This window comes from Triticum dicoccoides, chromosome 5A, assembly GCF_002162155.2.
Source record: "Triticum dicoccoides isolate Atlit2015 ecotype Zavitan chromosome 5A, WEW_v2.0, whole genome shotgun sequence".
NCBI lineage: Eukaryota > Viridiplantae > Streptophyta > Magnoliopsida > Poales > Poaceae > Triticum > Triticum dicoccoides.
In genome coordinates, this window is record NC_041388.1 from 142382574 (window position 1) to 142403233 (window position 20660).

At 46.6% G+C, this 20660-nt stretch overlaps 2 protein-coding genes across 2 annotated transcripts in view; both read right to left on the reverse strand.

The window, feature by feature from the left end:
- The window catches only part of LOC119297096 (putative glutaredoxin-C14), an 18247-nt gene extending 17531 nt beyond the window's left edge, over positions 1 to 716 (reverse strand). Inside the window, exon 1 of the mRNA XM_037575024.1 lies at positions 451 to 716. Within this exon, the coding sequence (XP_037430921.1) occupies positions 451 to 575 (125 nt within the window). The 5' untranslated portion in view covers positions 576 to 716. The remainder of the gene's footprint in view (positions 1 to 450) is intronic.
- Positions 717 to 2413: 1697 nt separating this feature from the next.
- Positions 2414 to 8477, reverse strand: LOC119300428 (rRNA-processing protein FYV7-like). Its single transcript, XM_037577389.1, has 4 exons — positions 8172 to 8477; positions 7219 to 7325; positions 6725 to 7008; positions 2414 to 2681 (listed from the first exon to the last, which is right to left on the reverse strand). Exons 1-4 carry the CDS (start codon positions 8365 to 8367, stop codon positions 2669 to 2671), a joined length of 600 nt encoding a protein of 199 aa, XP_037433286.1. The 5' UTR covers positions 8368 to 8477; the 3' UTR covers positions 2414 to 2668.
- Between the last annotated feature and the right edge of the window lie 12183 nt (positions 8478 to 20660).

Genomic DNA, 20660 nt, shown 5'->3' on the forward strand with positions numbered 1-20660 from the left:
GTGAGGGGGGGATCGGGGACGGGAGTGGTGGACGGTGGGTTAGGGTTTGAGGGGGGGGGATGGATAAGGGGAGGGGGGGAGGCCGGTTGGGCCTGCGCCCGAATGGGCCGGCCAACTGGGCCAGTAGGCCGTGGGAGGGGGTTCCCTCTTTCTTCTTTTATTTTGTTTTGTTAGTTTCTTTCTTTTATTTATTTTCCTTTTCTGTCTTTATTTATTTTAAAATACTTAGGAAGTTTATAAAATTGTGTTTATTACACCATATTGACCTATGTAAAATATGGCATCTCCCGAACACTTTTGTTTTAAATTTTGAAAAACTTTTATTGTTTGCTTTGATTTTGAAATTTGAATTCGAATGGGATTGAATCATCGCGAGGTTTACAACAGTAAGAGTGGTGACGAGGCATCATTAGCAGAGGTTACTGTAGCTTGATTATCCGGGCGTCACACTCATGCACCAGTGCATTGACACCCAGGTCGCAAAAGAGCCACGCCATGGTATGGCACATGCAGCAGGAGCTCAAAGTGAAGATCACCACCGCTCGCTCGGACGCCAGCTTCATCACGCAGTCCATCTGCCTTCTAAGTAAGTTCTAATGGGTTATGTGTGTACGTGCACGGATCTCTGAACGTGCTTTGCTTTGAGGTTTGAAGAGGACTTTGAAATGTGATTGAGCCTTGTGTAGCTCTAGCTAGTTATTGCTACCTTGTGTTGTGCCAAAGAGGAAACCTGGATGGTTTACTAGCACAGGGGTGGCTTCCTTTTATAGAGCTGCAAAAGGGCGGTGCTTCTTTGATCTTTCTATGCACTAGCTAGGGTGTCCTTCATGCATGGGTTGGGTTGGAATATCCGGTGCAAGTAAGATCAGGAAGTGTTTGGAACAGATCAGTGTGATCTAGCAGCCATCTTTAACATTGCACAAAGAGCATTTTGGATTTTTCTAGAAAAAATAAATGAAAGCTCCTAGCTAGCATGCCTGGGATTGGCGCCATTGGTTTGTTCAAAAGCATATTGGTTGATATCCAAGAGGAGATGAGATTAGATAATGCACGAGTGGAGCCGTGTTCTGATCAACATGGACCCAAACACGCGACTGGAATAATCCGATTGATTTTCTAAGTGTTGACCTAGCTAGAGGGAATCTCGTATATATGCCTACGGACTGATCCTACTTTTAAATCGATCTATCTATTGGCTGTTTGTCAAGCCAACTAATCTTCAGGAGAACTAATTAAGACTTGGAAGGAGTGGTCAATCCTAATTGACTCATGCAAGTATGGTAATGGGTGATAGAATGCACAGGCCACAGATTAAGATCCACCAGTGCCCATATCCACCAGTGCATCGAGTAGAAATTTGGAAAATAAAGTGGTCGGAATATGAGTCTCATCATCGATAGTGTACTCATGCATACTATCTCAAAGCGGCCAAGCCAATGGGATGAAATTTCAGTACGAAAACAGATGAACAACTTGATTTTTGCTGGTTTTTACTTAACTAGGTCACTCTGTTCTACATATTTGCCCTTTTTCTCAGTGATTCATTTCTACTTAATTGAAAGGCAGTGCTCCTGTCAGTTTCATGGAAGTATAGATGAACAGAAGCTTGCAATGGTGAAAACGTGTCAACCTGCGACAACAAGAACCGTATCGACAATGACGCGGAATGTTGATATGGTACGGCCAATACTTTGCTTATAAGGAAACCGATTCCGACTAGCTACCTCAGGCTCGCCTGGTTTCTGGTTAACCGGCAATGAGTCGCCACAGGTTCAGAGAATAGCATCGTCGACAGAGCTCTCAGGGCTCCTTTGATTCAAAGGAATTGCATAGGATTTTTGGAGGATTTAAACCCTTAGGAATTTTTCCTGTGATGCTCGTTTGATTCATAGGATTGGCATCCTTAGAAATTTTTCCATATGATCCATTTGTACTACATTTTGGAAGAAAATTTCCATCCACTCAAAGCTCTTTGTAGAATTCCTTTATTTTTTCTAATGCTATCAAACATTCTTTCAAATCCTGTAGGATATTATGGGACATGTCACCCTATTCATACATTTTTCCTATTCCTTCATTTTAAAAATCCTGTGAATCAAAGAGGCCCTCAATCTCTCATCACTCACACTGCCTTATCTGCAAGCACAGAATATGTCCAACTTGCCTGCTTTTTCTCTCAAGATTTAGCTGCTTGGGCTTTGAGAAACGCCCATCATCGACATCGGCCTGGCCGTATCAGATATGAGGCGCCGCGACACCGACGGCGGTGTCATCCTTGCTTTTTCTTTGACATCCTCACCGAATCGATCCTACTAAAAAGCTCTGCCGAAGCAAAGGAAAGCACGGAGAGAGGGAGAGAGAGATGTTGCATGTGACACCACACAGTTGCTACATGTATGGTGGTACAAGCATCTACACAAAGTCAGATATATATTACCAGGGTGTTTTTTCCAAAAAAAAACTGCAGTTTTAACACATGACGCAAACATCCCAGCACTTAAGAATAGAATATATGTCTTGATATAGATATCCTTTATCCTCTAGATTTGCCTTGATACTCTTCACCTGGAAAGAAAAGGCTAGTGTTATGTAGTAGCAACCTCCATAGCTAGCTCCTCAAGGATCTTATGGTTCTTCATCAATTCTTGGCTCCCCACCCTCTCAAGGGCTAGCCTTGGCTCCTGCAAGAAGAATGTGTAGTGCAGCTCTTCAGATGAATCTAGCATGCACCTCACATTGCCCAAAACATAGAAACTCTGAAGTTTACATGTGCGGCACGCTGACAGAAAGACTGCATTTTATGTACACCTGAATATGTGAGAGATGTACTAGCAAATACTTTTGAAATGCAACTGGAGAGGTGTGGAAGCGCCTAGTAGTACATTTTAACAGTACTGTGTGTACTTGATTCTGATTCTTTGGCACATTGACATGTGGATCACAAAGGTCTAACCTAGCAACTGTACATCGCTGATGCACATATGCCAGCCTTGAGGTGCCGACACCTATGAGGATCTTATTCCTTGGCTCTTTATTGTTTGATAAGCCTAGCTAAGCTTGCTGATTACCTGGCTGAAACCCTAACAACAACCAATATCATCAGATCCTAACATATCACAATCTTTGTTGAAATAGTAATTTAGTACTGTCCAGCGATGAACTTTGATCTTTTGGTTGTCCGGTGACTGCTAGTATGTGAATTATGCCCGAATTGTTGCTAAGTGTGTTAATTTACGTAATTGTTAGTTTACGTTGGATGGGTCGCATGGATATGAGGAAAACGACTGCAGAGGCAGCCAAATGAGGGGTGATCAGTCACGGTCCGCAGACGCGCCCGACGTTTGAGAGGCCAGATTTACAAGGTGCTGATGTAGATGCTCTAACAACCCGAGCCTTGAGAGCCTTCCTAAAATCAAGTTCCTGATGAGACGGCATGCGCTCCTCCTACGCAAGATCCAAACAATGGATGATTTCTGTGGCCACCGCAAACTGTAACCACAGGTTACCAATCGTCGCATTGCTCCATCTCCTGGTCGCCTTTACAGTTCTAGTGAGTTTAATGTGAAGATTTCAGAGAGCATAAGATCCCCTGACCGACCGACCCCACGCATTGGCCACGACCTGCTCGAGGCCCGGAAGCTGAAGCTAAAAATATTTGAAGTGAGAAAATTCCTGTTGGTTCTGTAATTCTGCTCCCCGACAAGCAGCATTGGTTAATGGCCAGAGATCATTGTTGAAATAGCGTGCATGGTGCATGCCTGGAAGAGGCCATCCCATGCAGGGGAACGAAAAACCCTGTCCAGCTTACGAAGAGTAACATCTTATCTTTCGCTGACCATGTAAAGTGTCTCCCATTTAACTTGATTTCTTTTGGATCAAGGCGATCCATCATTCCCCTGAAGGAGCCCATGCCTCTGTTGTTAATTTTTCGAGAAAACGCAAAAGACTTTTGTGTTTCATTGTATTGAAAAGAAGGAGTTTGGTACAATCCTCCTAGGAGGCGAGTTTACAAGATGAGTACAGGCACACTAGTGGACATCCCAGGTTCTGTGGCAGGATGGCGCGGAGTCCTAAAGCTCCAGCTCTGGCCCATAGGGCAGCCTCTTCCTTAATCCTAGCGATCAGGGAGGTAGCCGACGGGGATGCGCCCTCAAAACGCATCCATTGCGATGCTTCCAAATCATCCAAGGGATAAGCAAGGCAGCGGAAGCCAATCCCTTGTGCATAGGTTTAGGGGTGTCTTGTCTTGCAGAGCGCCACCAGTCGTGGAGAGTGGCATCATCGTTGGGCAGCGGGCAGGAGAGGCGCAGCCATGAGAGGATCTCGTGCCATACCTGGCGGCTGAAAGGGCATTCCAGGAGAAGATGAACCGTCTCCGGAGCCTGATCGCATAGTGGGCAGCGCTGTGGGTGCGGCAGGTTGCGTCGCGCTAGGCGGTCTGCCGTCCAGCAACGGTCAAGGTTGGCAAGCCAATGGAAGAAGCGCACACACTGCGGTGCCCAGCACTTCCAGGTAAGTCTCCAAGCCTGGCATCGGGTGGAGCCGTGGAAGGTGGCAAGGTATGCGGACTTGGCGGAGTACTCGCCGTTCGCGGTCCACTTCCAGCGAATGCAGTCCGGCGCGTCGCTGAGGGCTGTTTCGACGATCATGTGCCAAGGGCGTAGGTATTTGCCAATCTCCGGGATGCCAATCATGCCGTGGATGTCGGTGGCCCATTGGTTCGCATGGAGGCCGTCCGCGACAGTTCTGGACTTGCGACATCGCTTGGGGATGTGAGCGTAAAGGAGAGGCGCAATCTCACAGATCGCACGCCCGTTGATCCATGTAGAAGTGCATGCTCTAGCCAATGCAACCAAAAGACCGATCTGATGGAAGAGACTAGACAGCACATTATACGTCAACACTCCCCCTCACGTGTGGCTCTCTCGGGCCTAAACGTGGACCGAAAATGGGCTGCAATTTAATTGCGCCAACCGGGTCTTGAACTCAAGACCTCTTGGCTCTGATACCATGTAGAAGTGCATGCTCTAGCCAATGCAACCAAAAGACCGGTCTGATGGAAGAGACTAGACAGCACATTATACGTCAACAATCCATCTGTCCTCCCAGAACAGGGTGTGCTGGCCATTGCCGATTGTCATGGTAGTGGAGGCGAAGAAGAGCGCGCCCTCCTCAAGCGTGAATTGCAAGTCAAGGCCACTCCAGGCCCTGCTATCAGACTCGGCTGAGCCATTGCCACCGCATGCGCAAGGCGACGCCGATGCGCTCAAGGTCATGGACGCCGAGGCCGCCGAACTGGATAGGCCGACAGACGCGCCGCCAGTTGACGTGGCAATTGCCTCTGTTGTTAATGTTCAGATTATTCTTATCCTTCAGACCATAGGGTCGTCGGGGGAGTGTGAGGAGAGCCTGCTCGCTTTCCTTGGAAACGGAGTTCAGGAAAAGCGTCCAAACTCGTTACCGTAGGCAGACATGATGCAGCCTAGCATTGGATCCACCGAGGAACGCCTGTCCTGGGATGGGCTACGATGGGAGCAGTCCAAGTTAAAAGGACGGGTCCTTGGTGATCATCCTGTCAGTCTGCTGCGACTGAACCTGCTCGCTGTTAGCAGCACTAGGCATAATGGCCCGAGTCTGCTGCGAAGCAATGGGGTAGTCATCTTGATCGTCATCGAACTGCAACCTGTTGAAGATGGTCGGCTTAGGCGGTGCACCGTCCTTCACGACAAGCTCCCATATGAAAGTGCATGTGACAGGGCTAATGCTTCCGGCCGACGCATCCGAGGGGACCCCACTCTGTCCACTGTAAGGATTATCTGCCAGGAATAGCGGCTCCGAATCATCCAGAGGCACGAGATTGCAGCAGGGTAAGATCTCAGAATCCTCGGGGAAACACGAGTCGCCGATGTCAAAACCAAAGATCAGGCTCGAGGAAGATGCCAGACGACCAGGCTGCTGGAGTGAGTTTGTTAGGATCCGTGGCCCAGATCCAAGCGTTGAGGCAAGCCAACTCCTTGTCCACCTCCGGACGAAGTAGCACCTCATCCACAAAACGGAGCAAGTTGATCTCCAGGTTGATGCACATGTGGTGGGCGAATTCTTCCTCACCTGCACCTCTACAGAGCTCAGGAATGAGATCCTCAAGGCTGATGGCTGTCTTGTGGGGGGCTTGAACTTGCAGTCGTCCTTGGTCTACGTACAGGGTTAGGATCTGTATCGAGGGCCTACCTCGTCAGGCCATATCTCTTGAGACCTTGGCTGACCTATGCAAGCCTGGATCTCAAGCTATCAATACAGATTTTAGTGTCATCCCTAACAAATGTAGTTAAAAAGGGCGCGCCTAGGCTCTAGGCGATAGCAAAACGCCTGGCGCTTAATTGCACATTAGCGTAAGCTTTGGGCAGAAAAGCAAGGCAGTGGGAAAACGCATAATTAGCGCCTAGTGCTTTTTAAAACTCTGCCTAAGATTAGACTACCCACAGTGCTCTCCGACCCTCAAGCTCCCACTAAACATGGCTACAATCTCCAATCCAGAAGCCCTAACAGAAACATAGTGTGGGCCAAGCACCAGTATCCTGACTAGAGATTCCAATGAAATCCAAATATGCATTGCCAAGATGTATAAACTGATGCAACAGAAATCAACTAATACAAACTTATCACTGCACTGGACTGATTTGTTTTAATTAGTGTGGCATTAGTCTTAGAACATATCATAACTCACTTGTTTGAGCTTTCTAGTGCAGTCTCCAAGAGATGCTCAATCCTGTATTTCATCACAGGCTGCCCGGATCGTGTCCTCTTGAACATCTTCTCCCTAAGCTCCTTTCTCTTTGCTTCAGACTTCTCTCGCTCCTCCTTCTTGGCCTGTATCATCGCATCCCGCTCCTTCTTTGCCTTCTCGTCCTCTACACGTTTCTTCTCGTACTCCACATTCAAGCTTTGTGAAGTGCGCTTCTTCCTCTTATCATGTGGTTTTGGCACATCCGATGCATCAGCACCTCCTTCCTGTAAATGTAAATTGCATCAAGACACAAAAACTACCTGTACACTTGTAGAACAAACAAGATAAGTGGCCTTGTCCTCTAAAATTATTCACGTTTTCATTGTCAAAAATAAAGGAATATATAAGCCCATCACAACTTCCGCTATCCACTTTGGTCAAATTATCACTTTAAACATAAAACAGCCTTGGTGGTTGGTACCGAGGAGAATTACCTCAAGGCTTGGAAATTGTGGAGGATAGTTTGACTGATTTTGGTGCTTCTTCGACTTCTTGTACTTGCTAATCAATTTAGCATTCCTGTAGAACTCCTTCTGCTTCTCTGCAAATGAGAGTAATGATTAATACCAAATCAGTTCTGCTGATAACTAGGAACACGACTGCAATAACCAGATGAAAAGCAGCACATATCATATAGGCATATGATTTGAAATGGACACACACACAAAAGAAAAAATCTTTGACAAACAGGTCAAATTTACATGGCAAGTACCAGAAACAGATATTGTATTAAGCAGCAAGTACTAGAGTGAATTCAAACATGTTTAAGCACGCTATATGATTTCAGCTATCAGGTAACAGAAACTCATTTTGAGTAATACGTTAGGTGCCAAATTGAACATGAACGGCTGTGATAGTAAATTTCCAGTGAGAAAACTGTCCACGAAAACAAAAACTTAGATGAGGAAATACTATTCTAGTAAGGTTAATACATCTTCAAGTCTGAACGACTTTCTTTCTCCAATTTCATCAATGTTTCTGAATCATGTAGATGAACCCCGGTTGACCGTCTCCCCCAGCGCACTCAAATTCCGATGAGCTTTCATCAAAATTCATGATCAAACTAGGCTAAGTGAGCACATAGCAAACCAAGGAGACAAAATGAGAAGATTGTGTTCCTATGCTCGAAGTCCTAAAACAATAGATTTACTCGTAATTCCAACAGGGTAACACAGACATAGTAACTACGAAATTACTAGTCGGCATTCAAAATTAATCAAAACCCTCGAGCATTTGGGGACAAGCAAGACAAAATCTTATCCAGCAATCCGGTAGAGGAAACAACTTGGCGAGAAATTATAGCAAAACATTACACGCAACAGACAGACAGACAGGTCGCGTGCGGTTTCCGCACCAGCGTCAGGGCACGAAGGCAGCAGTTACTCACTGATGAGTGCCGGGTTGTAGCCGGTGGTCCTGGACTTGGCGTTGGCGAAGGCCGCGAGGGAGAGCGCCCCGCCGCTGCCTCCCAGCCGCTGCTCGTTCCGCTTCTTCCCGCCCCACCTCCCCTTCCCCTTGTTGAACCCTCCTCCTCCGCTGCTGCCCGCCGCCGCCGCGTCATCGCGTGGTGGCGACCGTTTCATGGTGGGTGATAGTGGTGGTGGTGGTGGGCTGGTGGCTCGTGTGCTCGTTCAAACCCTAGGAGCCCAACTGCCCAGGGGAAGAAGAAGAAGAAGAATTATCCCATGGTCTTTGGGCCGGTTACCGTAGCCTATCCGGCCCGGTATGCCTACTTTCATTTATGTATCCCTCAAAACTGGTTACTCAAAAAAAAAATGTATCCTTCAAAACTGGTTACTCAAAAAAAAATGTATCCCTCAAAACTGGTTACTCAAAAAAAAGTCCTGGTGTACTCCATGTCGTGTTTTAAGCTTCCCCGTGGTTTACGCGAGCATATCAACTCTCTCATTCGCAAGTTTTGGTGGAGATCAAAGGAAGAGAAGAGGAAGCCAAGTTAAATGTCCCGAAGTGTTATAGCGAGACCAAAGCATTGCGTTGGCCTCGGTTTTAGTGACATAGAGTTGTTTAATTTGGCACTTCTGACGTGTCAGGCGTGGAGGATACTTATGGAACTATCGTCTCTTAGTGCAAGGTTTCTAAAGGCAAAGTACTTCACGAATTGTAATTTTTTTAAAGCGGAGTTGGGGAGCTCACCATCCCAGCTATGGAGATCCATCCTTGAAGGGAGAGATACAATGACTCAAGGATTGATTAGTCGCATTGGAAACGGCCAAAAAAAACTCTGGTATGGCAACAAGACGGGCTCCCACGAGATTTTGACATGCGCCCGATTGGTTGCCTTGCTGCAAATCCCCCTCATATAGTTTATGAGCTCATCACAACTAATACGGAGTGGGATACTGATCGGTTGGCTCAGAAGTTTCTACCCATGAATATTGAGATTATTCACGTTATTTCATTGTGCACGAGGAATATTGATGATTTTTGGTCCTGGACTTATAAGAGGAACAGACTTTTCTCTGTCAGGTCGGCCTATCAGATGCTAGTTGATATGAAATAGACGCGAGCCGTGGCTAGAGGGGCATGTGGATACATCTAATTCCGAGGTTAAGACAAAGGCATGGTCAAAGATGTGGAAAATAGATGTGCCTGCTAAGATTAAAAAAATTCTATGGAGGTTGGCCCAATAATCTTACCGACGGCAAACTTCTTGCATCATCGCAACATGTCTACTCAAATTGCTTGTGGACTGTGCGAATCAGATGAATCTTGGCGTTATTCGCTGCTCGAATGTAATACGGCTAGGTGCATTTGGGCTCTCGAAGATCAGGATCTATAGGAAGTTGTTTTTGCAAATCACGAGCCGGATGCAAACCGATGGCTTTTTTCATTGATGGATATACTCCAGTCCAAGAATTTCACTAGAATTTTGGTCGTTTTATGGGCAACATGGCACACCCGGCGCAAGGCATTACATGGGCAGGTTTTCCAATCCCCACATGCAACAAATCAATTCGTGAGCAACTATATACATGAACTAGAGATGTGTAGTTCGACGAGTCCTTCTGTTCTTAAGACCAAGGCCCCTCATACCCACGATGTTGGTCTCCTCCTGCTCAAGGCTATGCAAAAGATTGAAGTGAATGGTGCCACATCTAGAAATTCCAAAGACGGGAAGTGTTCTTTGCAGGGACTGTACGGGTAAGTGCTTGGGGACTTTTGCACTTGTGTGTTCTGAGGTGTCCGACCCGGCCAAACTCGAAGCCTTGGCGATCTGGGAAGCATTAGCTCTCGCACATGATTTGTCATCATCACATGTGACAATATCCTCTCATCGTCAGGGAGTGATCAATGACATACTTAGAGATACAGGAGGGAGATATGCTATAATCATCAAGGAGATTCAAGCTACGTCACGCCAGTTCACCAAGTGTTCCTTCATATTTGAAGGACGTGAGACCAACATAGAGGCACATAGCCTTGCTAGACATGCTTTAGGACTTTCAGTAGGACGCCATTTTTGGCTCCTAACCCACCAAATATAAATTATATCCTCATGATCCTTAATTTTGATCAATAAAGAGAAGTGTGTTTAGACAAAAAATGTATCCCTTCAAACTTCGGATTTTTGCATGAAGATTGGCAAGCTCCTTCCCTCTCTAAGGGGCGGGAGCATGTCTCAAGAAAGATGGCAACGTCTTTGGCATGCCCCATATGCAGCGTTGTGATTGATTCATGAGGTCATTCTTTGCTTGACTGCTGGATGGCTAAGAGTGTTTGGGCTTTAAAGGAAGATGACTCAGTTCTGCCTCTATATGCGGATGAAACCACAAACCCCAAACTTTGGTTGTTCACGCTTAGTAGCACTCTTTCCCAAGAGCAATTTGTCGAGGTACTTGTCTATATGGTGGGATAGGCAAAAGGCTATTCATGAGGAGTTTCAATCACCACTATCAACTCACGTGTTTATAACAAGGTACCTTGATGAACTACGATCTCTGGTACCCCGAGAAGAAACAAGGAGTTAAGCACGACGACAAGCTAAGCTACCATGGATGCACCACCACAAGGACTTGCAAAAATTAATGTGGATGGGGTTGTGGACAAATTATCAAATATTAAAGTTATTACAGTAGTTGCTAGAGATGAACAAGGATTGTTTATGGGGGAATCGACGGTTGTCATCCAAAGTATGGTTGACCCTACAATGCTAAAGGCGTATGCATGTCATGAAGCACTTGCTATGGCTGAGGATCTGCATTTAACAAAAGTCTTTGTAGCATCGGACTATCAAGAAGTGGTAAAATAAATTAATCATGAAGGCTTTGCACTACAGGAATCAACTACTTTGCCGTCTGCCATAGCAGACGGCAAAGGACCAGCCCACGGATGACAAACACCTTTGTCGTCTGCTGGCCGACGGCCCCATTTTCAGCACTGAAAGTCACGGTAATGAGCTAATTTGTCGTCGGCAGAAGCACAATGGACAGAAAAGATGTTTGTCGTCAGTCTTCCTGGCCAAGCTGACGGCAAAGCTCTTGGACAACAACGTATAGCTGTTAGCCCAATTAGGTGGCTAACAACAGACTTTGTCGTCTGCCAACTAACAGCAGACGTACACTTTCCTTTGTCGCCTGCTGGCTCACATCAGCTTACCTGTGGCACACGTCACTCCTGCTCTATCTTTGTTGTCTGCCTGTATTTTCTTTATTGTGTGCCAGTTGACGGTAGAATGACCAAATAGGTCAGACCTAGTGCTCCCAGGTTGCACAGCTTGCTACCATGTGGCACCGTTCTCGTCTGCCTACCGACGGCAAAGGCCTTTGCCGCCCGTTGGCCGACGACAAAGTGCCTGTATTGCCACTATTTTGTCTGTTTTCTGTTATTTCCCTGCATTTTCAAAACACATATATGATATATATAGTTTCAAGTTGAAGCATAGGCCAGTATCCAACATCATTGTGAAATATTGAACAAGATAACACATAGGATATTAAAAGATCCAATACATAGATAGTTTCACAGAGTTCATCCATACGTAAAGAAAGAAAGAAAGAAAGAAAGAAGAAGAAGAAGAAGAAGAAGAAGAAGAAGAAGAAGAAGAAGAAAAAGAAGAAAGAAAGAAAGAAAGAAGAAGAAGAAGAAGAAGGAGTAGAAGATGGAGAAAAAGAAAGAAGAGAAAAAGGAAGAATAAGAATATATTTTCTTCTTCTCTATTTTTCTCATCTTTCTTCTTCTCTTCTATCTTTTTATCCTTTTCCTTCTCATTCTTCTTCTTTTATTCTTTCTTTTTCTTCTCTTTCTTCTTCTATTCTTTCTTTTTCTCCTCTTCCTTGTTTTTCTCCTTCTTATTCCTTATTTGTGTCATTTTAGAGCTAACTTAGGTAATTATGTCATTTTAGAGCTAACTAAGCTTATTATGTCATTTTGAAGGAAAATAAGGTAAGTATAGGTCATTATTGAGTTAACTTAGGCAATTGTGCTATTTTGAGCTAACTAAGCTTATTATGTAAATTTGAAGGAAAATAAGGTAAGTATAGGTCATTTTTGTGCTAACCTAGGTAATTATGCTATTTTTGAGCTAACTTAGGTAAGTATAGGTTATTTTAGAGCTAACTTGGCTTATTATGTCATTTTGGAGGAAAATAAGCTAAGTATATGACATTTATGAGCTAACCAAGGTTATTATGTCATAACAGACGTAACTAAGCTAATTATGTCATAAATAAACTAACTAAGCTAATTATGTCATTTTGGAGGATACTTAGCTATGTATGTCTTTTTTGGGGAAAATAAGCTAAGTATGCGGCATAATAGGGATAACTAGCATGTATGAAGCTAAGTATGCATTGTTAAGCAAAACACTAGAGAAAACTTACCGTCATCGTCATCATGGAGGTGAAGCATTGGGGTTGCTCTGGCCTTCACCTGGAGAAGGTTGCCCTAGAGAAGGGGTGTGCGATGTGGCTCGGGAGTTCTGCTGCACGAAAGATCATTTGCAATGTCTCATTAGCATGATGACACTCAAATGTTAAGACTAGTAATTCAAATGAAACTCACAGTTCCCTCCACAGTAATGACTAGCATCAGCGGAGCGGTCTGACCGGTCTTCTCGCACATAGACTGCACATTTGGTTTTGATGAGTGAGTCATATTAGTTAGTAATGAAACAAACATTACATGCATGATTCGGCTAATATGCAGAAGAAACTTACCACGAGGAGCTCGTACATGGCCCAGTGAGCCGCCTCATTCTGTGCCCTCTCATCCTCCAACAACCTAGCCGTCTTCTCCTCCGCCAGTAACTCCTTCTCCGCCGCCACCCGGTCCCTCTCCTATAGAAGCACCTAGGTGTCGCTCTCTCTTTCTGTGTGACGTCCCGATAATTAAGCTACAGTAACCTCACCCTAATGTGCCATGTAATCATGTTCTGTTAAAGACATTTTGCCACTTGATAAAAACCGAGTCAAATTCAAATTTCAAATAACATGTCAAATTCTTATTTCTTCAAACTGTCAAATAAAAATGTTGGTGGTGTTGCAAATATTCATTAACTAATTATCATGAATAAACCAACATTGTTTGAATTACTAATATTTCCCTAACCTAATTAAAACTGAGCTAGCAACGGTTAATTGATCCATTTCAGTTTAAATAAATGTTTAGGCTTTTTCAAATTTTACCAAAGCTTGTGTGTGGTCTTGATATAGTGTCTAGTATTTATGTGTAGAATTTCAAGGGCTACGGAAGTCAGTTGTTATTAACTTAAATGGCAAAACAATGACTAATAAAAGAAAACTGGAAAATAAAAAAAATAAAAAGGAACGAAAGACTTAAACCTACCGTACAGATGGGCCCTCTACAACTACAGTGTATCTGGCCCAGCCCACCCTGGCCTTTCTTCCACCTAAACGTACAGAGGAGGCAGTGGCCATGGCGTGGAGGCCATCCACGGCCACCATGGCCGGATGGCCACCACGTGCCCCTCCCGAGCCCTACAAAAACGTCGAACGGAAACCCTAGAGTGCCCTCTTGCTTTCCCCCCTCGATTCCCCATCGCCCCCCTTCTCTCTGGCTCGAATTCGAGCTCGCGAGCTTGTGCGATCACCGCTGCCTCGCCGTCGTTTTCGCGGCCATCGACATCTCCGGCGTGCGTAAGCACGCCCAGGAGGTCCGCCGAGGCTGGCTTCGTCCGTTCAGGGCACCAGCTCGAGTCGGGACGCTGTGTTGCCGACGTCATCGTTGTCTCCTCTGTTCAGCTGCCACAACCTCACAGTCATAGCCACCTCTCCGGTCCACCCCGACCCTCCCCGAGCACGTCTACAGCTTCGCGGTGAGCCCCTCGTTCGGATCCCCCTTTTCCTGCCCCGTTCCATCGCCGTTAGCCGCCGCCCCGCGCTACGTCGCCATGTCCGGATCGCCGGAGCTCCGGTCGTCGCGCCCCTGGCTGTCCTTGACGCGCCCCGGGCCACGCCCCTACCTCGCGCGCACGCTGCTGCTCGCGAGTGCCCCGTCCATGTCCGCTCGCTACCTCCCCGCGCCTCCCCCGTCCGCGTCCGCCACTGCTCGCCGAGGTCGCCCCGACCGAGCGCCCCCACCGCTGTCGGCTACGCCGCGTGCCCCACGCTCGCTCGCCACAGCCCTGGTCGCGCCTCCCCTGCGGCACCTCGCGCGCGCGACCGCGCCTCCCCTTGCTGCGCCGCTGCTTCTGCAACTGCTGCTCTACCCAGTCCGGCTGCCGCCTAGCGCCGCCGCGCCCCCGCTGCCCCCGCGTCGCCGCTGCCCTGCGATTGCCGCGTCCATCCCACGCCCGCGTGCCTCGCCGCTGGCTGCCAGATCCGGGGCCGTGCCCTGCTTCTTCCCCTCCCTGGCGAGCTGGCCGCCGGCGCTGTGATGCGAGCGACCGCGCGTGCGAGCCCAGCCATGCTGGTTGGTGCCTCTCGCTGGGGCCCAGCCACTAACTATCTAGTTAGCCCCCCTAACCCCTGTTAATTAGTTAGGTCTATATTAATATAATTACCTAGATATTTTAACTAATAGACACTGACTGGTGGACCCCCCATCTAGTTAACTAAAATAATAAAACACTGTTAAAATGTGTACCTATGACACACGGGTCCCACTGGCCCCATTGACCAGTCAAACTGCTAACTGGGATAACCCAATCAATGACATGCGGGTCCCCTGGTCCTTTAGACTAGTCAGCAGTCTCAGTTGACTACTGACTGGGCAGTCAACGGGACCCCACCTGTCCGCCCCTGATGCAAACAGCCGGGTACACTTCAATGTACCCGTAGTAATTTTTTAATTTATTTTCGAAATAATAATAATCTATAAAATGCTAAAAACTTCGATAAATCATATAAAATAATCCGTAGCTCGGATGAAAAAACTTTGTACATGAAAGTTGCTCAGAACGACGAGACGAATCTGGATACACAACCCATTTATCCGCCACATATCCCTAGCATAGCGAACACGCAACTTTTTCCCTCCGGTTCATTTGTCCGAAAATGCAAAACACCGGGGATACCTTTCCGGATGTTTCCCCCCTTCACCAGTATCACCTGTCCCTACGTTAGGTCACCCCTCGCGCAACGTATTGCCGCATCTTGCTTTGTGTTACATTTGATTGCTCTGTTATTTATTGTGTTCCCCCTCCGTTACTTATTTCCGGTAGACCCCGAGACTGCTGCCGAGGTCTGTGTGTTCGACTACATTAAAGATGACCCCTCCTTCTTGCCAGAGCAACCAGGCAAGCCCTCCCCCCCCTTGATCACCAGATATCGCCTACTCTCCTCTATACTGCTTGCATTAGAGTAGTGTAGTATGTTACTGCTTTCCGTTAATCCTATCCTGATGCATAGCATGTCCTTGCTACTACTGTTGTTACCTTTACCTGCAATCCTAATGCTTAGTATAGGATGCTAGTTTATCATCAGTGGCCCTACATTCTTGTCCGTCTGCCATGCTATACTATCGGGCCGTGATCACTCGGGAGGTGATCACGGATATATACTATATACTTTATACATGATATATGTGATGACTAAAGTCGGGTTGGCTCGAGGAGTACCCGCGGTTGATTCACGAATTGGGGGCTGGAAGGACTTACTTTCCCGACGGCCCTCTGTGTGGATCTTTGTGGCGAAGCGACAGGGCAGGTTGAGACCACCTAGGAGAGAGGTGGGCCTGGCCCTGGTCGGCATTCGCGGTTATTTCAAGATAACACGTTTAAGGAGATCTTGGTATTTGATCTGAGTCTGGCCACTGGCCTATACGCACTAACCATCTACGTGGGGACAGTTATGGGCACTCGATGTCGTGGTATCAGCCGAAGCCTTCGTGACGTCAACGACTGAGCGGCGCGCGCCGGATGGACTGGAACGCCTGCTAGGCTAGGTCTGCTTCCGACCGAGTTCGCAACGTGCAGGTGTGCAAAGGGCGATCGGCCCAGACCCCTGCGCCATAGGATTTAGACCGGTGTGCTGACCTCTCTGTTGTGCCTAGGTAGGGCTGTGACGTGTTGATCTTCCGAGGCCGGGCATGACCCAGAAAAGTGTGTCCGGACAAAGGGGATCGAGCGTGTTGGAAAATGTGGTGCACCCCTGCAGGGAAGTTAATCTATTCGAATAGTCGTGATCTTCGGTAATAGGACGACTTGGAGTTGTACCTTGACCTTATGACAACTAGAACCGAATACTTAATAAAACGCACCCTTCCAAGTGCCAGATACAACCGGTGGTCGCTCTCTCACAAGGCGACGAGGGGAGGATCATCGGTTAGGATTATGCTATGCGATGTTACTTGGTGAACTTACCATCTACTCTCTTCTTCTGCTGCAAGATGGAGGTTACCAGAAGCGTAGTCTTCGAAAGGACTAGCTATCCCCCTCTTATTCCGGCATTCTGCAGTTCAGTCCACATATGATACCCCTTATTCCATTTGATACCAATGCATACATATGTAGTGTAGCTCCTTGCTTGCGAGTACTTTGGATGTGTACTCACGGTTGCTTTGCTCCCTCTTTTTCCCCTTTCTATACCCGATTGCTGCGACCAGACGTTGGAGCCCAGGAGCCAAATGCCACCGTCGACGACTACTACTACTACTCGGGAGGTGCCTACTACTACGTGCAGCCCGCTGACGACGACCAGGAGTAGTTTAGGAGGATCCCAGGCAGGAGGCCTGCGCCTCTTTCGATATGTATCCCAGTTTGTGCTAGCCTTCTTAAGGCAAACTTGTTTAACTTATGTCTGTGCTCAGATATTGTTGCTTCCACTGACTCGTCTATGATTGAGCTCTTGTATTCGAGCCTTCGAGGCCCCTGGCTTGTAATATGATGCTTGTATAACTTATTTTATTTGAAGAGTTGTGTTGTGATATCTTCCCGTGAGTCCCTGATCTTGATCGTACACGTTTGTGTGTATGATTAGTGTACGGTCAAATCGAGGGCGTCACATTCTGAAGAGTAGCCTGCAACACCAATCCTCGTTAGCATTGTAATCATCGATGGCTGCACACACAATGTAATGGAGGAAAGATATCTGAGTCTATATAACTAACCTCTATGGCGAGATTGACTAGTCGTGGACGAGTCCTTATCTCAGGACAGGAGCTTGTTTGGCGCTCCTTGATCTCCGGGAGAGTGAGAGGACAACGTATCAGTCTGTAACACCCTCGATGCGACTATAGCTCCCATGTGTCGAGGCATGACTTAGAGACATAATCGCATTGAAGGCATATGTCGCAAGTTAGGCAATCTTCACAACATCCCATGTAATATGAATAATAAAGGGGAGAACATAGTTGGCTTACACTCGCCACGTCAATCAAGAACATAAATAACATTACATCATCCAAACACTCATGGCCCGACTACGGCGCCAAAATAAAAGAGAACCCAACATGCGACACGGTCCCAATCACCCCCAACTGGGCACCACTACTGATCATCGGGAAAGGAAACATAGTATCGTTGAGAGTCTTCGTCAAACTCCCACTTGAGCTCATACACGTCTCCTGGAGCGGAATCATCAGGCCCTGCATCTGGTGTAATAGTAATCTGTGAGCCACGGGGACTCAGCAATCTCGCACTCTCGCGATCAAGACTATTTAAGCTTATAGGTGTGGCAAGGTAAAATATGAATGGAGCTGCAGCAAGCGACTAGCAAGTATGGTGGCTAACTTATTCGCAAAAGAGAGCGAGAAGAGGAGGCAAGGCACGAGCGAGAAGCTAGAGAACAACCAGCGCAAACATTACTCCAACACCGTGTCCACTTCCCGGACTCCGCCGAGAAGAGGCCATCACGGTAACACACTCAGTTGATTCATTTTAATTAATTAAGGTTCAAGTTGTCTAAAACCGGACATTAACAAATTCCCATCTTCCCATAACCGCGGGCACGGCTTTCGAAAGTTCAATCCCTGCAGGGGAGTCCCAACTTAGCCCATGACAAGCTCTCACGGTCAACGAAGGAATAGACCTCCTCCCAAGACGTTCCGATCAGACTCGGTATCTCGGTAACTCAAGACACTTCGACAGGTTAAAACAAGACCAGCAACACCGCCCGAATGTGCCGACAAATCCCGATAGGAGCTGCACATATATCTTTCTCAGGGCACACCCAGATTGTCTTAGGTACGGGTAGGCCAGCTCAGAGTTGCCCCTGGTGGCCACCGGCAGCTGACAGGTGGACCAACACTCAGAGGAGCACTGTCCCGGGGGGGGGGTTAAAATAAGATGACCCTTGAGTCTGCAGAACCCAAGGGAAGAAAATGCTAGGTGGCAAATGGTAAAATCAAGGTTGGACATTGCTGGACAAGCTTTAATCAAGGCGAAATATCAAGGGGTTCCCATTATAACCCAACCGCGTAAGGAACGCAAAAATCCGGGAACATAACACCGATATGACGGAAACTAGGGCGGCAAGAGTGGAACAAAACACTAGGCGAGAGGCCGAGCCTTCCACCCTTTACCAAGTATATAGATGCATTAAGATAACATAGCAATATAATGATATCCCAACAAGTAAATAAATGTTCCAACAAGGAACGCCTCCAAACTTCACCTGCAACTAGCAACGCTATAAGAGGGGCTTAGCAAAGCGGTAACATAGCCAATCAACGATTTGCTAGGGCAATGGTGGGTTAGAGGTTCAACATGGCAATTGGGAGGCTGACAAGCAAAAGGTAGGCATCGTAGCATTGGCATAGCAAAAGAGCGAGCAAATTAGCATAGCAAAGATAGTAGTGATTTCGAGGGTATGATCATCTTGCCTACACAGTTGTCAGAGTTGACTGGATCCTCAAAAGCAAACTCAACGGGCTCCTCGTTAGCGAACTCGTCTCCCGGCTCTACCCAAACAAGACAAACAAGCAACAAGGATACAATCAACCACGTGCAAACTCAAACAAAAAGATGCAATGATGACATGCTATGCGGGATGCGATGCGGGATGCAAAATGCAGGATATGACAGGAAATGCATGAACCTGGCCTCAACCTGGAAATTCAAGTGTGCCACTGGAAAGATGGGATGAAATCGCTTGAAAACGATATAAAGAACTCCGGAATCGGAGTTACGGTTTGGAAATGGCAAGCGATTTAAGAATGACACCGGTCTGCGATTTACAGCAAGTAGGCATCTAAATGCAATGAAATGAACATGCTACAGCCACCAAACATGACAACAAAATACATGGCAGGGATGCACACAAGATGCTTAACAAAAGTCTAGCACTGAGCTACGGCCAAATCATCCATTATGAGGTTCAAACAAGCATGGCAAAAACGCAAATGCAAAACAGATCTCAGACTTAGTGAAATTAACACTTGTCTGAAATTTCAGATCATGAAGCCCTCTTCGGAGCATCAAAACAACATGCTACAGGACCTGAACATGACAAAGAAAGACATGGCATGGAGCTACTCAACAAGCTTAACAAAAATCCCTTAGTGACCTTGAGCCAAAAGGGATCACAAAATATACTAACAAGCACACGAACATAGCAAAAACATAATCAGTTTTCAGACTTAGTGAAAACTGGGACATGCTGAAACATAACTCACGAAGTCATGTAAATGAGCTCGATGCACTCACTATGATGCCAGTCATGGCAAGGCAAGCATACACCCATAAAGAAGGCACAAAATACAAGCTAGACATGGCAAGAACAATGGCATAGCATGCACGGATCAACTACAATAACATCGGCAAAATCGCAAACTAGTTGACGATCTGCCCAGATTCACAACGAAGCAAAAGTAGAGCTCGATTGACTCAAGCTAGGGTGCTCCATAATTGCAAAGAAAGACATGGATGGATAGAGCATAACAAGATTAAAAAAACTCCTTTACTGGTCATCCTCAAAAGAGGCACGGATCACTAGGAAACAACATGGACATATGGCATCATGAACTAAATAATCCCAGACTTAGTGAAAACTACAAAGTCCCTGAAAACAGATTTACCGGGTGCCTCACTTTGCAAGCTTGCACAAGTCACCACACACATCACAAAAATGCATGGGTTGCACCCTGGAAAGAAGACAAAATCCTTAACAAAACATATGAAGAACTCACGGGCATAGCATGCACACATTAATCATGACAAAAATGACAAATGTCTAAGATGAACTAGCAGATCTGATAATTAACTCACGAAGCCTCATTCTAACAGCATTTCAGGCATCAAGATGGACTCTAACGAAAATGATGGAATGGAATGAAATGATGTACTCTCTGGGATGAACATTTTGATATGCTATATGCATGAATCGGAGCTACGGATGCAAAGTTACGGAGCCTCGAACGGAGCAACTTGGACTGAAAATTTAATGACTTAGAGAAAAAAAACAACCCCAGATCTAGGGTTGCACGGAAACCGAGGCGCGGCCGGGGCACTGTTCACGGC

Bases quoted from the DNA above. Each gene is read 5' to 3' on its own strand.
- LOC119300428 (XM_037577389.1), bottom strand. From the start codon at position 8,367: ATGAAACGGTCGCCACCACGCGATGACGCGGCGGCGGCGGGCAGCAGC. The intron at 7,326-8,171 runs GTGAGTAACTGC...TCTCATTTGCAG, and splicing joins CTACAACCCGGCACTCATCA to AGAAGCAGAAGGAGTTCTAC. The intron at 7,009-7,218 runs GTAATTCTCCTC...TTACATTTACAG, and splicing joins CACAATTTCCAAGCCTTGAG to GAAGGAGGTGCTGATGCATC.